The following is a 24,910-nucleotide window of genomic DNA, read 5'->3' on the forward strand; positions in this document are numbered from 1 at the left end:
TGAAAATTTTACCTGCATGTGTTTCTCTATGGTTTTCGCTCTCTTCACAGCAGCTCTGTGAACAGTGATTTTGCTCTCCAGTGCCGATTTGATGCGATTTGCCTCCACACGCAACTGACCTAGTTTTGCCTGAGCCAAGGTGAATTTATCCTCGTGCTCTAAGAGATTTCGGAGTCGAGGTTGCATGTTGCGGTGGATGTGGGCGTATTGATACACAGCGTGGACCCACATGCAGATCCCAGCAGCTGCTTTACTCACTGCAGCAACATTGTGGACTTGGAATTTTTCATCTGTAATGAACCTACGAAGTTTCAGGTAGATGTCATCTGGAATATTGTCTTTGTCATAGAACATCATGGACTCCAGGAAGTTGTCTTTGATCATCAAAAGTTTGGCATTTTCCCAACTGAAACAAATTTCGTAGGATTTATTCATATGTCTGAAATCAAGGTTTTTCTGAGCATTTGCTATGTACAGTGCAATTATAATAAATTATATAAAGCCAAAAATGTTACTTAATTTGTAAAAAAAAAAAATAAAAAAAAAGAAGACTAGTATATGAATTTTCTTCTGTTGTGTTTGGCATTTTTATGCATCAGCATAGTAAAAAATGCAATTGTTTCTGTACAATTTGTCTTTTCAGTTTGATGCTCCTTTCAATCACTCTGCCATTCCCCTAAGAAAGTCCAAGTCTGCTGCTCTGTCTTCAGTACAAAAAAAATTGAAAGGTTTTGTAATTCGAAATTAAAACTTGTCATACTATGCAGTGATGAACACTTACTCCTGTGGTACGTCAAACAGCAGACAGAGGGAGTTCATGACAAACTCCACTAGGCTGGGGGGTAACCTGTACGACTTCACCTCCTCAATGTCGGCCTTATTCAAGTACTCCAGAGCTGTCATGGCTGCATGGTAATTAGGATTCACCTGAAAATGGCCAGGAAATGGGATTAAGTGGGAAAAGAGTTGTCTTCCTTAGAAACATTTCTACTTGGAAGCCATTCATATATTATCGATGCATAGTACACATAATCTGTCTGACAATGAGTAGAGTTTAAAAAATATTGCTCATAGATATCTCTAATATACGTCCAATTAAGTATAATACAAACATTCATACATGATGATAAAAATGTCACAAAAATCATCTGATATATGACACACAGCACACCAAAAACAAAGCAATTGAGTCAAATGAAACATTAATTCCTAAACCCATCAAAAATTTGACAAAAACAATCAATGCCATTTTTATTTCTGGACTTTAATTCATTGTACTAAAATTACACATGCTATACTGACGTGCAGACCGATTTAATCTTCAAACTGACTTTATCTGTTCAATAAACACTCACAAAAAATAACAACAAATACCTCCACCAAATTCTCAAGCCTTGTAAGTGTATATGCATTGTTTTAAAAAAACGACAAATGAACTTTGACATATATTCTGACTCCGTGAACACATTAATTTTAACATGTAACATCTTTTTGCACCACATTAGTACAAAACCCAGCCAACTCTTTACATGGAACCACATCACTGCCACCACATTAGGCATAAGGCATGTTGCATGCCACTTTGTGGCGTCTTTGTACCTTGTACTGGGTGAGAGTGTAATATTCTATCTCTCCCCGGCGTCTTTTTACAATGGATTTCTTTTGCGTTATAGGCTGAATAATTATACAATATTTTCATTAACATACCTAGTAATTATTAAAATTTAAATTATTTTAAGTTTGATGGTTATTTATTATTTGCCCTGGTGTTTAAAAAAAATTCTCTATCATATATCACACTAAGTGGCTTATCCATTTTTTGTCATATGGTACCTTTTTTCAACAGTTTAGAGCATTGCTTGCAAACTTCATATCCATATGTCCTTGTAATAGTAATATTTTTGGGAGATTCAGTGCTTTACTACTTTAGAGAAGTTTTGCTGCTTTGAAGTTCAGTGTAAATATTTTGGGGATATTAAAAATTTTAATTTGTTCTGCTGTTTTGTACATGTATTTAACTGCCAGGTCTTAGGTTGAATCTGAATGACCTTGAGCGAGTGTTGTACTGACCTTGTCAAACTCTGTCTGAGCCTCCCTTCTCAGTTCCTCCAAGGGACCCTGTAGATGTTCTATCTTCTGTTCCTGGGACTTACACCTGTCTAAAGCCTATAAAAAACCCAAACACAACTTAGTATTCTCACCCTAAGACAAAAAAAAAACATATCTCACAGAGTTTGTAACAACTTTTCCATTTGACATGCAATATGCATTTAGATATTTTTACAATAAGCAGAACATGTGAAGATTAGATACAATATTCTTTTTTTATTTCTTTTAAAGAGGGTCATATCAAATTTTCTAATAAATCAATTAAAATAATACTATTTCACTTTGACTTTCTAAATGCTATTTCATTTTTTTTTACTACAACATGTATTTAACATGAAAATTTCCGGAAGATCTTGACCCACGGTTTTCAAAATAACAAATTCAATACAGCATATGGACAAGCAATAATGAGTTGCTGCTTTTTATAATATCTACTATATTCTGACCTGTATATATTGTAGCTTCTGCTCCTCGACTTGTTCTACTAATTCCTTTATTTCTGCCATGGCTGCTTTGTGTTTGGGCATTAGTTCAGAGACCTCTCTCTTAAACTCGGAGATACTCCCAAAGGCTTCATTCACCTTCCCCAGGGTCTGCTCATGTTTACTGATATTTTCCTAAAATTTGTCAGACATGAATTAAATACAGGACAAACTAATGGGGGAATAAAATCTTTAATTTGTTATTTGGATCATCAAGATAAAATAAACATGGTCACATTGATGAAGAATTTTAAATATTTCATTGACATTACAGTCTGAATAATAGTAAGTCGTGAAACTCCAAAATCTTAATGCTTTTATAAACTTTACTATAAAACCAACATTGACATTCTAGAAAGAAATAATCCCATGTAATATAAAGATGACAACTTGTGTCTGTTTTTACAGTTAGATTTATGATTATTTATACAGACAGAGACATTAATTTTTTTAGAAGACTTACATATTCCCTCTTCACAATATAGGCACTCAGCACCCTGAAAACATGGACAAACTCCATGAAAGTGAGCGGGGAGAAGAATCGTAGTGGCTCTTTCTGGTTGCAGTACTGGCGCTCTATCACGGCTTTGGCAGACATGTGGATGTAGGCCATTGCTCGACTGGTCAGAAGAATCTGGTCTAGCATACGTGTAGGGTGCCAGGGAATTGTTATCTACAAAACAGCACTGTACTTTTATGACATGATTTTATTATATTCAGGAAATGCTGTGCTATATGTCCATGTTTTTCAATGATTTTGTAAAACATATCATGTAACTATATTCAATCTGTTTTTTATTTACTTATCTCATGATTTTTGTTAAGTGTGAGTTGGGCCCGTGAGCCATTTACTGGGTATTCTGTCTTCTGTTCTATATCCAAATTAACATTGATTTATCCTGAATTCTTTCAAATACTTTTGGGATTCACATAATTATTTCTGGATCTTCATATTTTAATCTTTTTAATCTTGGCATAATTTAAGATAATTTGTATGTGCATATCAATAAAGGGATGCATAATATGCCCTCATGACCACTACTGCACATTTGACCCTTCAATTATTTTAAAAGGGAGACATATTGTATTTTATAGTTTTAGTGCACTAAAACAACATTTCTATTCTGACATGATTTATCCTTGATTTTTGACCTCTAAGTAAAAAAAATTCACTATGCTAAAATGACTTACCCCTGTCTTTTGATCTCGGAGCCACACATTGGCTATCCTAACATAGGCCTGGTAGTTCCAGGGTCTATAAGTGTCTATAGCACAGGCATTCTTCAGCAGTCCTGGGTACTTCATTATACGGTTGTGGAAAACCTGAGAATCACTGCAGTAACTATTCCCTATACAGCCAAAGAAAAAAAAACATCATAGTGGGTAAATTTCAAAAAATCCTTTTAACTGCAACTGCCATTTCTTTACGTATAGTTTCAACCATCTGTGCTAAATGAAGAATCAATATTTGATTTTGTTGTCCAAGATTTTCATATAAGTCAGAAAATAATGTCTATTGCACTATGGATGAATTGGACTTCTATATTTTATGTGCCTAGGCCCTTATTTGACATACCTCTATAGTTCATACACACTACCACATGAAGGTTCTGGCGAATCTTCTTCAGGAAGCGTTCCAGAGCGATTTCAATTTTATCCACTCGCTTTGTGGTCACTCCCCCAGGCATTACGGCTGACACTATATTCTGAATCTCTTCATCACTGTACAGCCCTGGACTTGTTCCTGTCAATCAGATATACTCAGGAGGTTAACAACTTTTATTGCTCCTTGTATGTCTTGTATTACTAAGCAAAAATTCTTCACCCATGCCAACAAAAATAGTTTCTATTGCACAGTCATTTTTTGTTAAAATGCCTTGTGACAAGCAATGAACATGCTGAATATTATACCCTGACCTCTTGTGGTTCAAAAGATGTACATGTGGAGCAAAAATTGATTTTTTTTATGAAGAAGGTTAAAGGTCAAGGTCTTCAGCACTGTAAGCCTAGTACTTTGTCAAATTCACTTAACATGCTAAATAATATGATCATAGCTGTACATCTCATAATTCATATGACACAAGAGCATACTGAAATTCTGAAACATAATCAAAGAGTACTCAAGGTGAAGGTCAAGGTTAAGGCCCCAAAGGCAGTAATTCATGAAAATATCTTACAAAAGCTCTTGTGTCAGAAAATACATCTGCAAATTTTCAAATCCTACCACTCATATTTTGAAAGTTAAAGGCTGTGACAGATGGATAGACTAACAGATGGAGAATGATTCATAAGTGTCACTCTGCTTTGCAGGTGATGAAAAAAAAATTATTCATTGGAAGAAATATTCAAGAATTTGTTTTACATGTATTTCATTCTGACAGACCTCCAGCTAAATGAATACATAGATCCGCCCCTTACAAAAAAACATCAAACATTAAATTCAATAATATAGTAAGATCCTCTGTGTAGGACTGACCTTCATTCATCAGACAAGCCACATCCTGTAAACATTCTTCTCCTAAGTCTTCATGTACTAACAGCACCGTGGGTTTACCCAGAATTCCAGTGTGATAGCACGCCCGCTTGATGTGCTCTTTCAGGATCTGTAGATTTCTACTTGGGTCAGTCTGAGGCTTGGGTTCAAATAACTGAAATTCAAGGTCAAAGTCAGTTAACTGCATACCATTTAACTGTCTGAATGTTCTTACTTGTTACTAATTCATCCTTTTTTTAAAATGATTTGTGCTTCCCATTTAACAAACAGTATACATACAATATCAAAACCAAAGCTTAGAACACTGAATGAAAGTTCATAATAATACTGAGAGATATGGTGCAGAAATTTTCCAGACATGAAAAAAGTACATATATTCAAGTACAGTATAGAAAAGAGGTGATGATTCATAACACATCATCAAAGTGTGCATTTTCCCTAAACCATGAGCCATAACCTCTTCACCATCAGACTTACCCCACGGCACTTTTTGCGACAACAATATCCTGGATACTTCTAAACCACAATCATGATAATATATATTTTTTTTAAATTTAATTAAACTTGGTTATTAAATAAATACAGAGGATTTACACATTTTATATAACTTGCTACTTCCCACTTTTCTTGAAGTAAGTTTTGGCAAGTATCTTGTGCTTAGAGCCCTAAACCAGTCCCATCACTAAGCTTATGAAGATAGCAAAAGAAAAATTTTAATACACAATTAATTTTCAAGAATCCCACAGAAAACAAAGAATACTATAGTTATATACTTTGAATGGGTTAAGGAATCAGGAGGATTTTATTTTGAGCTTAAGCTGACTTACTTTACAGTGAGCTATGTAGGCCGCTAGACGTGCTAGTGTAGCTCGCCCGGTAGAGTAACTCATTCCCAACAAAATAGCATGTCCTCCTTGAATTGCCTATAAATCAATTAAAAAATATTGAAAACAACTTTTTTCAATTTTTTCATAGGTCTTCCTAAAGAATACTTTTTAAAGGTAAGCATTTCCCAACAAATTTAGTGGGTATTTTTGTTTTTTTGTTCTGTTTTTGTTTTTGTTTTGTAAGTCAAGCATTTTATAGAAAAATATTGTTTTTTCTTAAATCTTCGAAGAAAGCTTTATTTACAAGAACTCTGCTGAGCCTAGCTGCGTGTCGGACGGCATCGGAGAAAAAGACGAGATCCATTCTCTGGGAGGTGCCCTCGTTATACACAGACAGACAGGTGGATAAGGCTTCACTCAAATTATCCTCTGTCCCTTCCACATAGCCTGGAATGGAATAACAATCCCATGTCACTGAGAGGATCTTAGCGTAATATATTCACTTTCAAAACAGCTGTAATTCTTACAACATATGAGAGTTTTAGTTGATTGTCTTGTGAACCAGGAGTTTGAAATTGTAATGGCTCAAAAATTATTATAAGTGTTCTACAGAATATTGATTCATTATAAAGTAACATAATATGATAAGTCACATTCAGTAAGTTCATAACATGTTTGAAAACTACAGAAATGAAAATTACTTCAACTGTAACCATGTTTTACTGCACTTATATAAAAAATTTCATCAAGTAGACCATTACATGTAATTTGTCCATGGGTATTACACACTGATTGCTTGGTGCGTATATTACCCGTACATTTCCCCCAGCTGATTTCACTGACCTTTTTCCACTGGCAGTCCCTGGGTCTCTGTGTATGTCGTCATGTAGAATTTAGAAAAGATAATGTCCATAAGGGAATCATTTGAACCTTTGATCTAAAAGAGAATACTGTCATATCAATCATCAATTCTCAAGATGAAGCACTATGAAGAACTATATCTGGTTATTGGATAGGTAACTCTCTTGGAGTCAAATTTTGTAAAAATTTATTAGTTCAATTAAGCCTGCAACCATGTATCTTTTGTATATTAAACCAATTTAAAGTAATCTCCAAAATTATTAAATGCAAAAAAAATTAATATGAATGCTTCATTTCAAAAATAATTTAAGAAAAAATTCAAACCTGCAGAAACCACGTTTTAAATGTTTCTACTGTAAAAGCTGCTTATTATTAACTGCATAATAGAAGTACGATTTCAGTGGGGTTGGGGGGGGGGGGGGCTGAGGGGTGTTCTTGACAAAGAAATAAATAGATTATTACACTATACCTCATCTAGACTCATAAGGGGTCCAAAGTATGCCTCGTGTTCCCAGTCTGCCAGCAGTCCTGTCTTAAATGTAACAGTCTTCATCTTCAGACTTCCCCTGTTCTTCAGGTTAGGAGTAGAGGAGGATTTACCCAAGGCACTGACTGTTACAAGACAATGTCAGTAAAAATCAAACTAAATATTGTATGGCTAATAACATTTTTCTTTTAAAAAAAAAAGAGGTTCTCAATAATCCAGTTGACAACTGAACAATAGATTATGATATCTAAGTTTAAAATAATAACTATTTATTAAAATCATATGATAACTACTGCAGATTCAAGCCCACTATATGAACTTTTGAAAGGAAATGTAAACTGCTTTTAATGACCAATGAAGCAGCTTTTAAGCATCTTTCCTTTAAAAAATAAGAGAACAACTTTCCTAGCATACGGCACTATACATTATCAGCAGTAGCAGAAATAAGAGTTCTTCCCCTTTGAAGATGAAAGATGGCTGAAGGACAGACAGAGAAGACTTCACACATTTACAAAATGTCACTTGGTGGCAGCACTTAGATACTTTATCTTATTTGACTGAAATCATGCAAAAACAATTAGAAAAGAAATCACACAAGTTAACTCATTTTCCTATCATGCAATGCATGTTAAATGCAAAACTACTCAGGGGTATACAATTTCCAGATTTCTATGAGGTGGGTGTCTATTTTTACCTTCACTATCAGACCGCGGTGGTTCTTGGTGCGGTGCCTGTCGTGCACGTGTCGGGGATGAGGCCTCCACTTCACTGGTAGTATCAGTGCCACTCTTAGAACTGGAGTCTGTGCAAGGGGGATAACTCTCAGGTTAGAAAGATTAATATATAGGTGGATCAAGAGGAGTGTTCTCAAGAGAAAATAGATGTTAATTCTATGTTAGTAATAACATAAAAGTTTACAGGTTCCTAATGTTCCTACGGAGGCTTTAGCCACAGTTCATTGTTGAAGCTTAATATATCTGCTACCAAAAACTAGTAAATTTTTTCTATTCCGATCAACACTAGAAAATGAAATTTCATTCAAATAAGATGACCTAGAAGAAAGGAACTAAAAGTGTGCTAAATGTTTTGAAAATGGGGAAAGGAATTGAAATGGTGAAGTGACAAACATATCATGTTCATCTAATAGAGAAGAATTTCAGTTTTTATGAGTATAAACATAGTCAGTTATTCTACTAGTATTTTAGCAAAAGAACTAGCATGCAGCTACGGGAAATTAACATGAAGATTAGATTTTGAGGGGTGGATCTAACTACCACCTACCTTTACTTTTGCCACCGGGTGCTTTGATTGCAGCTATTGAGTGAAGAAGCTTATTTTTAAAATTTATGATACATATTGTGATGTTAGCACAAGAAATGGCCACATTACAATTAACTGTACTGGGAAATATATTTTTGATTCTGAAAATTACATCTTATTTTTATTTAACCTCTTTATGTATGAAATCACAACTGGTATATCATCTCTATGATTATTTATGCTGTACACAACTATCTTCTGACAAGCCATATGTAGCCATTTTCTATATAAATTTTAGAAATGTTAAAATTAAAAGAAATATTAAAAAAAAAAAGATAGAATTTAATATAAAAACATTATTGAAATCTTAAGTATATGGTTATGTATAAGAATATGGTTTTACATCTATCATATATATAACTGTAAAATAAATTATACATGTATTACTATAAAAGTGTCAGTCTAAAAATTAAAAAAAAAAGTAAAATGTGAGTGAATAAAAAAGTATGGTAATTGTGGTTTATAATTAAACATTTATTAGCCAATGTGGAGGGAAACAAAAATGCTCTTTGCTGTGAAGAATACTAATGTTGCAATAAACTTTAGTCTGTACAATTGTACGACTGTGTGGTGTACATGACAATTTCATATAATAATAAACATTTCTGGCTTAGATTTTCCTTCATTTTCCAAGTGCATCAGTACTTATAGTGAAAAGGCTCATTCCAGTTGCATTTTACTCACTAATTTAACACAGGGGTATGCAATGAAGGGATATGTCATTGTTAACATTTAAAAATTCCATTTAAAATTCATTACCATAAAAAATAAACCAGAACATTACTTATATGTATTTTATCTTTTTAAAAAAATATTTCAAATTGCATTTTAATAAAAAACTTTCAAAAATCATCTGAACCTGACTGAGTAATTCCAGAGTTACTACATGTTATAATATATATTATGAATTACCTTTACTGATGATGAGAAATAACCTGAGACAATGAGGACTCTTAGTCATGATTGAGTACATTTTTACCTGTCAATGTGGAAAACTCACTGGCCTGGTTCTGTGCATCAGTCTTAGACTGAACACTTGGCAAGTCTATAGAAAAGAAACAAAAAAGTATGTTTGTTAATCATGAAATTCTAGCAATTTAAAATTTGTTACTTTGACTTTGAGTTTCTTGACCTGATACAAATCTTGACCACTGTCAATACCAAAAAATTTGAAATTGACAACAAAATCACGAACTTCGATCTTGATTCTTGGTTATATCATAATGGCATTTGATTTGCTTTGAAATAAATTTTCAAGTCATTTGCAAAGCAAATATGGCACTTCTGTCATACAAAGCTGAATAATTCAGTACTTCATTCATTTCAGAATATCTTAGTATATAAAAATTACGCACTCAGTAACAAGCACTCATGACAACTAAAAAACAATTAACATCATTAACTCTCTGTAGAACTACTGGCAAGATAATGCTAGCTTTGCTAACAGACAGAGCCAGGTCTACTAACCTCTGGGAGTTTCGTATTCAGTCTCTGTGGTGGTTGTTTCTTCATCACTTTCCTCAGATGATTCCTCTGAGGCCTCACTCTCATACTCGCTCGAGTGTCCCTCTGTCTCAGTTTGACGAGTAACCTCTGACCCCAGGGTGACTGAAATCAAAGGTCATTTTATATGTGTTTGATATTTTGTACTGATTGCTTAGGGAACCTGAAAATTTATGTGTGGCACTAAATACACAATAAAAAAGATCTCGGGTAAATATCCCTCCCCCCCACATACCAACAACTTTATACATGCACATTTTACTCAGTTTTGACGATACATTAATCCTGCATGGTATCATGGAAATATCCCCCACACATAATGTGCCTGCAACTAATTTGCATAATTTTAAAACAGCACACATAAATATCCAAATCATACTGTGCTCTAGTAGCTGATACAACTCATATAATGGTAGTTTATTAATATGTAACAAGTAGAGTAATTTTTTTTAATTCATTACAAATAACAAAACGAATTTGATGCTAAATAAAAAATTCATGTCAATTTCATAATTAAACGTCCAACAACTATGTCATATGATAAGAGTATTTTGATTAGTTTTAATATGAAGACTAACACGTCGACTAAGCTTCTTGTATCCTCTGACAACTTAATTCAAATTCCACTATACAAATCAAAAAGACAGAAAAAGTAAAACTATCCCTAAAATGTGGCCATACAATTACTGGTCCTCATTTATAACTGTATATAATTATAATCTTAAAGCTTCTTTCAGTCATAAAACTTACAAGAGTTATCTTGCTAAAAATTTACATCTTATTCTAAATGAACAATGTTTTCTTCTTCAAAATTCAAGAGAGAATATGAAATGTAGTGAGAAACAGAGAAAAGGAGCTAGTGAATCATGAGTATACAAAACAAATACTTGCAGCAGAAATAACAGAACCAAATCACCCCTCAAAGATCCACTCCCCTACCTTTTCCTGTATCAGCAGACTCCCTGTAAGGGAGGGGGGTTTCCCCGAGCTGTGATTTCATCCCCTGTGGTGTATCACTACTGACAGACTTGATACCCTGTGGAGTTGCAGTGCTGATTGATTTTTGTGCTGGGGTGTCGTTGCTGTCTGATTTCTGCACTGGGGTATCGTTGCCAAGTGACTTCTGGTCGGTAGAATCTGTGACGTCCATCTCGGGTTCCTTGACAGTTTCCTCCTCCTTTGTTGCCTCTTCATCGGATTCTTCCTCAGGGCTGGGAGGGCGGGGGGAGGATGTAGTGGGGGTCATTCTACCCTAAATACAGAATACAAAGTCACCATCAAATCTCAGTCTGGATGAATGAACTAGATATATTAGAATAGCAGAAATATTTACATTTAGTTTCCATTCATTGTATTTCAAATGAAGTAATATCCTTTCGAGGGCCAGAAATGTAAAGAATGTTCATCAGGAAGGGGAGGGGGTGGGGGAAAAAATAATGAAAAAATATAAACCACTGTGTCAACAAATTATCTGCATAAAAAAATGTATGTTTAATCTGCTACAGAATGACGATTGGGATCAGTTCTATAGTGTCTGAATGTCACACGGCAGGGGTCAGGCGAATAAAAAGTATTGTGAAAGACTTCTTTTTTTTTTTTTGCTTTTAGCTAGGGTGCAATTTGTCTCTCCTTTCTTCCTTCCTTTTTCTTTGTCATATCTTCTACCGAGTTTTTTTCCTTTTTTATGATGCCTACATGTAGATGTATACCACTTAATTTTCACAACACCTTATTTTTTCGTGACATTGTTTTTGCATATTTACAAGCGAAATAAATTAAACGAATATGGCTTTTGCTCTATATAACCTCTAATATAAGAATTATAAGCAAGAATGCAATTCTCAAGATCAGAAGCTCTAAGACTTGTGTTATTACATGAAAATGAAGTTTTCGCAAATAAAAAGTGATTTACAATATGACGCAGTATAATTTTACAAATTAAATCTAAGGAATTCAACCTAAGATAAAACAAATAGTTTGTATACTCATATATGATAGGCATTACCAATGTGAAATTATTCATCATTTTGTCCTGTCACATGACTTACACTTTGTGAGTAGGTTTCCTCAGAGATGGCAGCCATTTCTGATTTAGGATCATCTCTGGGCATACAGAAATATTTTGTAACCGTTTCCTCCAGAAGACGACTATACCACGACACATCTACAGAAGGAAAAAGAAACTTCTCATAAACTTCCACATTCTTTTCTATGTAGTGGAAAAGTTATCATAGATCTAGTGCCCAGCATTAATCTGTAGAGCAACAATATGCCTCTTGCTCTTGAATCAGCTTTACAAACAAATAAAAAAAAAAAAAGAAAACTAAAGATGAATTTCTAGCACCATATAATTTTCTGAATCTGAAAACAAAAGGGTTCTGAAACTAACCCTCTTCAGCAATAAGGCGGTCTGCAAATGTTCTTGTGATCTCATGACACCAGAGTTGACCTATGACCTTCATCATAGGGGCAGACTGTCCCACTTCTGCTGTTGGTCCCATACTGGACACACTGACAGTCCGAGATTTGGAATCCCATGATGCCTGGCGAGACATCTGTAGACTGCTTCTGCTTCCTCCTATTGTTTACAAGAATAGGATTTTCAAGAATTATATTTTATAACCAATGAGATGACATAAGCATCACATTTTAATCAAAGAAGACACTGTATCACTGATTATACTCTATGAAATTTCCCCCAGCTTTACTTAAATGATTCATGTAAAATATGCTCTCAGACTGATGCCAAATAAATACCACATTTAAATGTCTGACAGATTGATATGACCTTTAAGATTAAGTATGTCATCATCCAGGTATAGTCCAAACTATCGGTGAATTTGTAATACTTAGTACGAGGTAATGATCAAAGGTGTAACAGATCCAATGGAGACTATATAAATAACTGATTCTTACTTGATTCACTTCCCCCTTTCTTTCTCCTCATCATTTTCCGTGTCCTTGACCTTGGTGACATCAGAAGTATTCCATGGATGACCCTCGCCACATCGTGAAGGTTAAAAATGTAATGGGCATGTGTTGGAGTAGGTTTGAGTTTCTCTTTAATTTTGTTGTACATTTCTAATAATCCAAGTGTCATTGCCTGCAAGTAAAAAAATTTGGATGGTTTTTAACTGCTGGACATAAAAGGTTTTTTGATAAACATTTTCTTGGTGAGAGCTCAGAAACTAAGATGTCTGATTATATAAGACACCACTAACCCTGGACAGTTCAAAGTGATGGTCCACTGAATATGTGGGAAACTCCTCTAGCCAATGCTGGATATTACGGCCATACATGGACATGAGAACCTCGGTTGTTGGGGTAAACAGAGTGAAGTTGATAAAGAGGCGTGTCAAACGTGAGGACATCACATGACATGCTGTACCCAATCCAGTTCCTTAAAACAAAAAACAAAAATTCAATGAATGAGGACACCTTTAAAAGTTTGAACATGTTCCTCTTTGAAATCAAATTATTTCATGAATATAATTACACATTCACATATATATAGGATTACATAATTTTAAGGCTTTCTGAATGAATCATAGGGAGTGGATCTAACCTGGTACACTGGGGAGTGTGGTGGAGGCTAGGAACATGGCTTCCTCCATGGTCTGGAATTCAAGTCGCCCCCTGTCATATGTCCCCCGTTGTGCCAGGATCTGTCTCAGCAACTCAAGTGGGGGCTGGTAGCCTATACGAATGTTAAACAAAAAAATTACATTACACTTGAATATGCATTTAATCAAAATATGTTCCTTAATTAATTAGCAAGATACTTTCTAGTATAGATATACAACATGAAATATCTGCTGATAATGATTTTCAACTTGGCTAAATTTTTGGATTTTTTTAACTGTTTAGATCAAAAGCTGACATTTATCCAATGATGTACTCACTGTACATGACGTAGTAGATGGACTTTTGATCAGATAAAAAAATAGACCAAAAAATAAATTTATACTCTCATTATGACCTGGATTGGAATAAAAATTAAAACAGTATTCTAAATATACTGACCTCCCTCTGGGTTACTGGCCGCCATGTTGAGATCATCAATAAAGAACAGGTGTGACTGTTTGCCCTTGGAGGCAGGGGGAACCTGTCCCGGTCCGGTGAGGGTGTTGGTGGCTCTATGCTTCAGCTCCATGATCTGTCCCAACATGGAGTTAAGGAAGAGTTGACTGTTCAGTGCTCTAGACATAACTACTTTAGTGTGAGTCTGCTTGGGCAGCACCATGGTCTGTAGATAATGAAATCAAATTTCAAAAGGAATACCTGCATGATTAATTCCCCTTAAAAATATGTAAAAGTGCTTGTGGGGGGAATTTACACTGGCAATCACATAGTAAACTTGAAGTTACCTAAAACTCCCCCATGTATAATAAAAAAATTTTCCAAGCTCTAGATGCCTATCAATACCATAAAATTCATAATGATATATTTTACCCATGCATAAATAACCACGTTTACAGTAGACTTTTCTGTTTAACATCTGAAATCTCCAGATTAAGAGGATGTGTACCTGTAGCAGAGAAGTTTTTCCAACTCCTGGCATTCCTGAGAGTAAGACTGGTTGATGGGCAGACAGCATCAGTTCTATCATGTACGTATACTTCTCCACCTAAAAATAAAATACAAAGAATTTCCTAAATCCCACAAACTTAATTTCTTTCATCTACATTCAATTCTAATAAACTCTGCTTCTGTCCAGATACTGTAATTCTTTCTACTACATGTATCCCAGTTTTTGTACAGTCCTTCCACTCCTTGTGATCCTCTCCTTACCTCTGGTGTAATTGTGAATCCTCCTGCTAGAATTTTGGATCGTTCCTGAGATTTGTCTGACCACCTGATAAAGGACCCACTACTCTCATCCAGAACATAATCAAACACAGAGGCTCCAATTGGGATTTTTATTGGGTGTCGGGCACGATACAGGACATCATTGGCAAACTTACTAAACTTTTCTTTGTACCTATAGAATAAGATTTGACAATTATGGTTAACATGAAATCTCTACATACAAGCACATATTCAATTTTAATTACCAAGATTCAGTAAATTCTAAAACTATATTCATGCAATCTATGATCTTTGTATGTGCCAGACTGAATTACAAAAATTCAGTAGGAGAAAACTGCTTGGAATCTTGGGATATAGCTGAGGAACTTGACACACCTCTCATGCAGATGAGCTCCGAAGCTCCAGACATAAGCATAAGCAAACATCCCTTTCATGTTGTCTGTGTAGTTGGGGAAGACGAGCTCAAGCTGAGAGCTGCTGGTCATTCGACTGACACTCTGTCGTGAGGGACTACTGCTGGGGGTCTTTCGAGGAGAATCTATACCTGTATCTTTAAAAGTTAAAAATGGATATCAAAAGTTCAATACAGGCTTTGAGGAGATTATTTATGCTGACAGGAAATAGTTTTTTCATATGCTCATGATTTTTAATCGAAGTATCCAAATTTTTGAAGTACAAATTCAGTTTTTTACAATTTTGTATTGTAGACAATCATTCAAGCAGCTTTCATGACAACAAATGACATGCTCTGTCTAGTACTTCCTGCATACATACCTTCAAGGTCCATGGTCCTCTGTCGCCTCTCAAATTCCTCCCTGAGGTAGAGACGATCGAGAAGCACAGTTAAGATTTTCAGGAATGTCCCCACCTCCTGTATTCCAGGAGCCACCTCATTAGTGGCAGCAGTATCATGTCCCACATCTGTCAGGAGGGCAGGGCAGCACTCGGACTTCAGGAACTTCAGGGTAGGCTGGAAGACATCAGTGACCAGCTCATCATAGATCCTCATCCTACATAATCAAGGGATGGGGTAAGATCCATCAATACACATTGTATGAAACTTATTTGTAGACACATCAGAAAAAAAGAGATACAGCCTGTATTGTGGAAAAGTTAAGATAAATTGATTGAAGGGCTTTCCAACTTAAGATACAATAATCTACAAAGTATATAAGATCATTCATTTTATTTTCTGGCAAATATTGCTCTTTGCATTAAATTTAATATAAAATGATATCACTTTAAAATTACTAAGCACTCCAGACTATAGCCAGCTATCACTTTTTCTATTCAAACAAGGAGAAATCATACTTACACAGCAGTGTTGATAATCCATCGTGTTTTTGCATCCTTTGCCCAGCATTCATATAGGTTCATCCAGGGCACGGTGTCCGGTGCAAAGTTCAGGATAGTGCATCGCGAGATTGTGGCGGGGGAAATATTACCAATGTAGCTCGTCTCAAACATCAGTGAAGTAGTATCTAAATCAAGAAATTATATTTCACTAGTTTTTATACACTTTTAAAACAAGTCAGTATCTTTTGTTGCAAACACATATTTTATGTGATAGCATAATGAGGAGTTATGCCCCTTTAAATGTTATTTTACATTTTAACACTTACTAAAGCATTATTTCACTCTGAATTTTAAGATCTTGATCATTAAAATGTTTGATATTTGATCACTCACCACACAGACTGATATGTTGACTATTGGCCAGTGATAGTTTCAGTTCTTCATCAAACAGAGTGTTAAGACTCTCAGTCCAGACAGGATGCATCACTCCATCTAGAACAATCCATCTTAATAAAATGGAGGGTAGTTCCTGTCCCCCACGGGCTTTACGGTCTTTCTGTCCAGCAATGTAATTACGTACAGCCTCAGACAGGAAGCCAGAGTCTTGGAGAATTTTGGGAAACAAACCACCCTTCCACATACCATTGTCATAGGAACCAAGAAACTGAATGAAAAAAATTACCGGTATGTTTTACTTTTGTCTTAACAAAAATTTTTGTTTTAAATTAAGAAAATGTTTAAAGAGAACAAGTGTGGTGGCTTATGAGAAACCACATACCTCTTGCGGTGACAGAGCTGTGGGATTTAAGGTTACCACATTGACTTTCGGATGCTCAGCGTATTCCTGTATTTTGGGAGTATGTTGCATCTCATTGAGGGCCTCAGACACTTTTCCCACCATTGTTGTGATGCGTTTCATCTTCTTTCCTGCTTGTGACATCTCTGTTTTTGCTGATGGGTCAATAGCCGCTAAGAACTAAAGAAGAAATCAGAAGAAAAAAAATTGTTAGAGGGTTTGCCATTTTTGATACACAGTATTTTGTGTTCTGTTGTGAAGAGAGGCAAAATGCATGTTGCTAAATATTACAAAGTAAATTGCGTGGAAGATCTGTAAATTTTTGTTCAATTTCCTACACAAAACAAATAATAAATCAAGCACTTGCACTTGACAGATTTATCAATATTTTGACGGCTTTTTTCAGAGCAAATATGAGCTTATTTCTCATAAAATTTTCCATGGTACATGACTGGAAAATGATAATATATATAGATATTTTATAGCTGTCTTTCTATAATAATCATGATTTACATTTAAAAAAACAAAACCTTAAAGCAGCTAGTTTCTTTGTACAACACACAAATAAAAAGGAATTAAAAGATGCAGCAATGTCAAGCTAGTTCAAGCTAGCCTATATTGCACATTTTATGCATAGTATTAAGCGATTAACATTGGATGAGCTACATGTAGTTTACATAACATCTGTAATTGCATATACAACAATTAAAAACAGGACACAAATATTTGTATGCAATCATAAATCTGCATGCTGAATAGGCTATAATAATTTTAAAAAGTTTAATTCGAAATATCTCAAAATTTACAAATTAGTCTGCATGAATTCAAGATGCAAGGCAGCTCCCATATATACATGTACTTATATCGGTATGTATATATATATTATATATATAAACTGTCCATTATAAATTTGTCACATGAACATCACACATAGATAATACTGAAACTAGAAAAGATTAATATTTTACTTTACAATAAAAATATTAAACACAGAGAAAGCAATATAATATTACTTATAATGACCAAACCACAGAAATGAGGATCAGGGTAGAGTCAGTTAGCTTATGGGAGGTGGGGTGGAAATTTAGTTGGGTCCTTCACACAAACAGTTACCAAAACACTTAGGTTTATACATGCATGTATATTCATTATACACATTTGTATTTGACTTTCTTCATTTGGCAAATTTGATTAAAGCAATCGTCTGCAAATGCAATTTAAGCCATAAAAAGATTTTTTTTTATGTTGATGCCATGAACAATATTAAACGCTGTATGAATCAGTGAGATCATTGTAATTTCTTAATGCGTAATTATGCTGCGAAATGTTGTGGTAGTTAATTTCATGCTTGGGAAATGACAACATTAAAATGAGAAGATAGTGACAACCCGCATGTGATAAGTATTAGCATAGTACAACAAAAATAAAGACAAATGCACACAAATTAGATCAGGTTAAGCACAGCTATCACATCCAATCAATTCCTACTGTTCAGGTCACATGGTCTTGAATTGACCAATCAAAAACACTTACTACATCACCCGCCAATTCTGGTTCATTTTCCATGTCCTAGCGAAAGATTCAGGGTGGATCAAAATTTGAACAAAATAAACTTGTCAACAAGATACACATGATATAAATCAATGGAAAAATTATTACATCTATGATGACTTCATTCCTGAACCTTTAATTAACAAGCATCACAACTTTTCTTGAATTCTAAAATTTGTTTTTTTTACTAAATTGCCCTTATCCACATAAAGTAAACTGCATATGTAACAAATGAAACTATAAACAATCAATTCATTTTTCCTAATACCAGTACAAGTTTCTATGAAAATTTAATTTCTTAATTTTACACTAGCTACCACTTTTAAAGTACCTGGTAAATGAATCAGATCTACATTTAATATTTAGAAATATCCTTGTTAACAACAGCAGACTGAAATTCTTAAAAGGAATTTTAATACCACAAGAAACATTTGAAAAAATTCATTTGCATTTAAGCAATCAAGTGATGTGACAGAATGCTATTACTAAGCCTCACCTTGAGCTTATTTTTGGCATAGTAAATGAGATCTCTGTTCGTGGTCAGCTCATCCTTTGAATGATCAGGAGCAAACAACAGGAAGTTAAGACGATTGGTCGCTCTTGCCAAAGTTTGGCTACATGTGGTTTTTCCACAGCCTGCTGGACCAATCAGAATCACTGCCTTCTTTAGCTGCAGAGCTGAGTTCAGCTGCATCACCTAAACAATGAAGAACAGGTGTCTTTAAAAAAAGTATTCAACAATGATTCAGAAACTGGCACATAACGTACTGAACTACGTGGACTTCCATTACATAAAATTAAACTCATGGCAATGCTAACTGTTTAGTTTTGTATATATCCACTTTTCCTAATGGAATGCAATGGATTAAAATTTTGCATCCTTTATAATTCAATTCTTTGGTCACATTTCAAGTCTCTTCTAGATGACAGGGTAGTTAGAAAATAGCTTCCTAATGGCATTTACTCTCTTCATAGACTCTACAATAACTTTTTTGTTAATTTTACAAGTTCCTTGATAATAATACCCTTGAAATAAAACCTTGCTTTATGTTTAAGTGCACAACAGCCCACTAAAAATCAACCCCCTGGAACTCTCACCTTGTCAACAATCTCTGATGTATCTTTCAGTTTGTCCTCTTTCAGCTGATAACGGATCGCTTCCATTAGTTGTTCATCGTAACCATGTTCCACTGTTTTCCTCGCCGTGCTGGGGAACACATCTCTGAGGGTATTGTCAAACACACTGCAGTCCTCAGCACTCTCTATACTCTGTCTGATCACCTCCCTCAGGGCATACACCAAAGTGTGTTCCTCCCAAGTGTGGGGGTCCAAATGAGGAACCTCCTTAGGTGACTTAGGGGACTGTGTTCTTCCTTCACCCTTCTGACCTGTTTATTATAATAAAACTAGCACCATTTTGTCTGGTTCTAAAAATACATAATATTTTGGGGGGTTCAAAACAAAAGCCTCAAATTTCAATACAAGATATTGATGTTGCAGGGCTCTTGATTGTCTATAAAGCGGGCCGCTGAATACCCAACTTCCCATTGCAATATTGGTACCTTTTTTCCCACCAAATGGTGTTATTTTCTCAAATAATATTAACAAAAGAAGATATCAAAACATCAGAAAACCAAAATTAATATTTTCATGCTTTTTGATTTTTCCAATTTTCCCCATGTGGCTTATTTTCCCATTTTAATGGCCCAGGCACATGTTCAAAAAGACAGGGTGAGAGTCCTGTTTTGTAGAAGAAACATTTTTACAAAATCCTAGTTTTAAGAAGACACCTACTTTCAGCTATGATGTCTAGGGCAAATCTCTGGTCCCTCAGCTTAGTGGCAGCCACATCCATAACTAGCTTAATATCCTTCAGTCCAAACTGGTAGGTCTCTCTTCTTGGAAGCTTTAAAACCAAGCATTATGTAAAATTCTGTACATAATACAAATTAATGACTATATAGTGATCTTATTCATAGTCAAAGCACATATAGTATACACATAAAGACCAAGGTTACAGTGGTAAACATGAGAAAAGACAAAAGCAATGTTCCCTTGGGGAAGGAGTTTGGGGCTTCTATGGATTAGTATATCAATATGTTTGGTGGGGGAGGGGGGTCTTTCAAGGTTTAGCGTCTACACTATTATGCTATTCCATGAAATAATACTTTTTACATTTATTAAGATAAAATTTACCATTATAATATTATGAATATATCTGATATAAGTAAACCTTTGATAAGAAGTTCTTTCTTGGTTTACCTGAAGTCTCAATTGTTCAAACAGGAAGGTCAGCTTTCTGGCCCAGAGTTTGACCTCTTGGTATCCATGGAAACAGAAAAACATTTCCACAATGAATTTAAAGTCAGGTACAATCATGGCACATTGTCTCATCAGCAACTGCAGAAAAAAAAATGACTGAATAATGAATACATGTAGTCTTTTTTGGCACTTTCTGATAAATGGTGGATACCCTTACCATAGATTTATACATTAAAAACTTGCAATTTTAAAGCATAATATGCAATATAGAAAAAGAAGAAGATTAAAATGTAGAACTAATCATCTTGCAAGTCTTAAAGAACAACAATTTTTTTTAGTTTTTGCATTAGACACCTCTTTGGAAAGATTCTATGCATGTATGCATTAGATATGGTACTTATTTGGAAAGATTCTAAGCATGTATGCATTAAATACCTCTTTGGAAAGATTCTATACATGTATTTCTTTATACTTAATAAAACATACTAGTATATGAATTTAAATCTTAATTTTTTGGTACTTAATTTTCTTGATGTTTTTACCTTGAATGACTCTGGTATCTGAGAGGCAGAATTGCTCCCCGTGTTGAGGGTCATAAAGCAGCCAAAGTTGGTACTGGCCTGGATGAGTTTCCCATTAAACATAATATTACCCAGAATTCTGTGTACGTAGATTGTGTCATTCAGTAGCTTGCTGTAATCTGGGGTTGCCGATTTTCTACCACCCCTGAGTTTTACATGTTCTGTAACATCAAAATAGAGTTATGATTTTATATCCACTTTAAAAATATATGAAGGATTTCCAAAAGGGGACAAAATTTTGGTTAAACATAACATTGCAAATGGTCAATAACAAATGCAAAAAGCACTCAAATCAAATGTAAAGTGAACAAAAGTTACGTGCATATGTTCAAACCCCTGTACCCATTTCAAATTACACATATTCAATAAATTCTCTAAATTGTGGCACATCTTGCATACAAATGACAAATTATTTTTAGACTCAATTATGGCACAATCTTAATATGTATATGTTTGCAGTAATAAATATTTTTTTAATTTAATTTCAATGGGCAATTACTAAACTATTGTCTGTGCTGACAATTCAATTAAACAAGTGATGAGGTACAACTTTCGGTCTCTGTCCCTAAATTTGATTTATGTATATTGTCTTTTTTTCTGAAGTCATGCTATTATATAATTGTTAAAAAATGTTGCAGTAATAAGGATCAAGGGTCACGATATATCAGCAAGGTCAAGGTCACATTTTTTTTTTATTTCTTTACAAATTGATCTGAAAAGGTATGAATGGATAAGGGTGTGTAATTTTTTTCAAAAATTTGAAGTAAAATAAATAGGCATGGTTAAGGGCAAATTGTACATGTCAAGGAGGCAAATTTTTGTGCCATTTCAAAATCATATTCATTTGAACGTTTTGTATATCATACCAAACAATTCACACAACTTCATCATACTTACCTAGCGTATTATCTGTTCAAAGTTAAGCACGATTAATGGAAGAAAAATTAAAATCAAATAGCTTATAATTAAATGACTATTCAACCTTTTGCATCCAATAACCTAATTAATATAATGTTTTCCTCAATCATGTCAGATTGATCTCTCCCCCCCACCCCCACCCCCATCTCCACCCAACCCTTATTGTATCTTAACCAAGTCATGTTAACCAGGCAAGCACCAAAATTTGTAATGTTTCAACTGAGAACAAATTAAACTATGACTCCAGCAAATTGGTTTTTCTGGTCCCAATCACATTGTTAAAAATCATTTATTTTACAAGAAGAGTCCAGATGAATCTTAAATACTTTTCTTTCGAAAAAAAATAAAAGAATTTGTCAAAAATTGAAAATAATTATTCCATAGAGAATTTGAAGGAACTGACCATAAAACAATGGAGGTGGCTTGTTGTTCTTGTAGAACTCTGACTCTTTAATCTCAATTTCTTTCTCAATGGAGTGACGCCGACGGCGGTCTTTCTCAGAAACCCACGTGTCCTCAAAGTAGGTCACCAATCCCTTCTCCTATACAGTCAAAACAATTTGATGAAATTACTGTTGTATCTACACATGATATACATATTATAACATGTATAACATTTTAGTTTAGAATAATAAAATTACCATCTTGATCAAAAGAAACATGCAAAACTACCCATACTTAATAAATTTATACTGCAGTTACCAGAGCCCTTTTAGGCAACCATCCTGTTATTCTAGAGTCAGGGAAAAAGAAATACCCCTCTTACAACTTTAAAATGCCCTTTTACATATGTAACTATGCATGAACGTTTGTTTACATTCATCATTTCCTTAAACATATTATATTAAACACAATGACCATAGACAGCAGGCATCTAGTACACACCTTCATTTCTTACCAATTATGAAGAGCCCTTAAGGGGCATTTAAGAGCAAACAATAATATGGTATTCTAAAAATTTGCAATGAATTCCATTTTGGCCCAATACTTTATGATTTTCTAGAGATGTTGCAGCAGTGCCCCAATTAGATAGATCCACCTACATTGAAGCCATGGGGAACTGTCTTTTGTCTCTCCAGCCCGGGCTGAGCCTCCTGGGTGGGCATTGGATGGAGGGTCGTCAGGGAATTACGACGAATTACCTTATCTCCCAGTCCCATCTTCTGCAAAAACAGAAACATTGTAAATGTTAAAAAAATGAATTCAAAATTACATAGCATACACAGATTCCAAGTGCATGTACTTCATATGTAGGATTTACCAAATACTCATTATACACAGTAAATGAAATAAATTGAAATCAAGAATTCCTTGCAGATGTTTGAACAACCAAGTAAAATACCATTCCTACTATACTTTAGTTCATTAAGCTAGAATACAAAATACTATGAGATTTCAATGAGATATATGTGTTTAATGTATAAACGTAACAATTAAAACTGAATTACATCTCTTTAATAGTTGTGATAAAAAAGATATTTCATTTAACTTTGCAACCTGAAAAAACATTTTTGAAAAATTTAACTAAATATAGATACATACAAATTCCTATTATGAAATATGATTTTACATTGTAGCTAGACAAATGAATGCCACAGCACACAGCTGCCATAACTTATAGGTTGAGCAGCAACTGCAAGCAAGAAATTTGTAAATCTGCAACAAGGCTATATATGTGACTATGCAGCAGAATGTGCTCTCTCTCTCTCTTTCTCTCTCTCTCTCAGTGTAAGACCATAGGATTTCCATCCTCACATTAACCCTTGATAACACCCTGTCCAGTAATAAAGCATAGACAGTGTTGTGCTCACTTTACTGCAAAGTGCTGCATGTCTCTAATTGCTATTAATAGTAACATGCTCTACAATCTTTTAATAGCAATATGATTGTGCTAAACTTGATAGCCAAAGCAATTTTTATGAATTAAGCTCATGATTATTTATATTTCAATGTTGTCGTAATGCCATTTACATCAACTGAGCTTAGATATATGACTCGTGTGAACTTTAAATTAATACAGTTTATTGTATCACTATAAATACAAGTGGTACACTTCCCATAGCAATGTGTCATTAATTATAGGTCCTTATCCATGGTAGATATGAAGAACTCCATTTTACAGCCCTCACATAAAAAAATTATTAGTATATAATCACTGAACTTTTTGAAAACTTTCAAAGTAAACATTTTTCTTTTACAGTTCTTCTGATAGTCTGACCTCTAATATTTTGCCTCAAATACTGTAAACATAGATAATTTTTACAGGGTAAAATTTTGTGATTTCTATGTAGCAAAGCTTTCATATTGGGGTTATTTTCTTGCAGAAATTAAAGAATTTACATTTATGTAAATGGTTTGTTGTATAGTATGATATCTTTTTTTAATCGTTACCATGGTGATAAGTTTTCTGAAACTTCACTCACTGCAAAATTCGCAAAATTTTCCCCAATGCAGATTTCCCAGTTTACAGCACTGTAATCCTCTTCTATATGCTGTAAAATGACTTCTCTAGATCTCCCAAGCTAAAGTTTTCTCTCATTTTTTGTCTATTGCTCTCTGAATACTTTAGACTACTCTCAGTACTTTGTAGTTTGATTTTGTTTAAAATCAAATT

General features: G+C 34.4%; 1 protein-coding gene across 1 annotated transcript in view; it reads right to left on the bottom strand.

Annotated features, from left to right (window-relative positions):
• LOC133188417 (dynein heavy chain domain-containing protein 1-like) overlaps positions 1-24,910 on the bottom strand; it is a 63,817-nt gene that overhangs the window by 9,962 nt on the left and 28,945 nt on the right. The window contains exons 44-83 of the mRNA XM_061323836.1: positions 23,340-23,459; positions 22,700-22,838; positions 21,340-21,539; positions 20,798-20,935; positions 20,330-20,441; positions 19,634-19,923; positions 19,032-19,232; positions 18,518-18,553; positions 16,967-17,164; positions 16,582-16,852; positions 16,208-16,373; positions 15,667-15,902; positions 15,268-15,442; positions 14,875-15,064; positions 14,612-14,710; positions 14,107-14,329; positions 13,649-13,780; positions 13,305-13,483; positions 13,000-13,186; positions 12,473-12,661; positions 12,132-12,247; positions 11,023-11,335; positions 10,048-10,188; positions 9,560-9,625; positions 8,538-8,574; positions 7,955-8,079; positions 7,243-7,385; positions 6,756-6,849; positions 6,217-6,359; positions 5,913-6,008; positions 5,563-5,601; positions 5,068-5,239; positions 4,168-4,335; positions 3,783-3,940; positions 3,055-3,264; positions 2,556-2,726; positions 2,071-2,166; positions 1,600-1,674; positions 782-927; positions 13-406 (exon numbers count right to left, since the gene is read on the bottom strand). Of these exons, the coding sequence (XP_061179820.1) occupies positions 13-406; positions 782-927; positions 1,600-1,674; positions 2,071-2,166; positions 2,556-2,726; positions 3,055-3,264; positions 3,783-3,940; positions 4,168-4,335; positions 5,068-5,239; positions 5,563-5,601; positions 5,913-6,008; positions 6,217-6,359; positions 6,756-6,849; positions 7,243-7,385; positions 7,955-8,079; positions 8,538-8,574; positions 9,560-9,625; positions 10,048-10,188; positions 11,023-11,335; positions 12,132-12,247; positions 12,473-12,661; positions 13,000-13,186; positions 13,305-13,483; positions 13,649-13,780; positions 14,107-14,329; positions 14,612-14,710; positions 14,875-15,064; positions 15,268-15,442; positions 15,667-15,902; positions 16,208-16,373; positions 16,582-16,852; positions 16,967-17,164; positions 18,518-18,553; positions 19,032-19,232; positions 19,634-19,923; positions 20,330-20,441; positions 20,798-20,935; positions 21,340-21,539; positions 22,700-22,838; positions 23,340-23,459 (6,384 nt within the window). The remainder of the gene's footprint in view (positions 1-12; positions 407-781; positions 928-1,599; positions 1,675-2,070; positions 2,167-2,555; positions 2,727-3,054; positions 3,265-3,782; positions 3,941-4,167; positions 4,336-5,067; positions 5,240-5,562; positions 5,602-5,912; positions 6,009-6,216; positions 6,360-6,755; positions 6,850-7,242; positions 7,386-7,954; positions 8,080-8,537; positions 8,575-9,559; positions 9,626-10,047; positions 10,189-11,022; positions 11,336-12,131; positions 12,248-12,472; positions 12,662-12,999; positions 13,187-13,304; positions 13,484-13,648; positions 13,781-14,106; positions 14,330-14,611; positions 14,711-14,874; positions 15,065-15,267; positions 15,443-15,666; positions 15,903-16,207; positions 16,374-16,581; positions 16,853-16,966; positions 17,165-18,517; positions 18,554-19,031; positions 19,233-19,633; positions 19,924-20,329; positions 20,442-20,797; positions 20,936-21,339; positions 21,540-22,699; positions 22,839-23,339; positions 23,460-24,910) is intronic.

Source organism: Saccostrea echinata, unplaced genomic scaffold (assembly GCF_033153115.1).
Source record: "Saccostrea echinata isolate AGI-Se365-2 ecotype Australia unplaced genomic scaffold, CSIRO_AGI_Sech_v1 ptg000016l, whole genome shotgun sequence".
Taxonomy (NCBI): domain Eukaryota; kingdom Metazoa; phylum Mollusca; class Bivalvia; order Ostreida; family Ostreidae; genus Saccostrea; species Saccostrea echinata.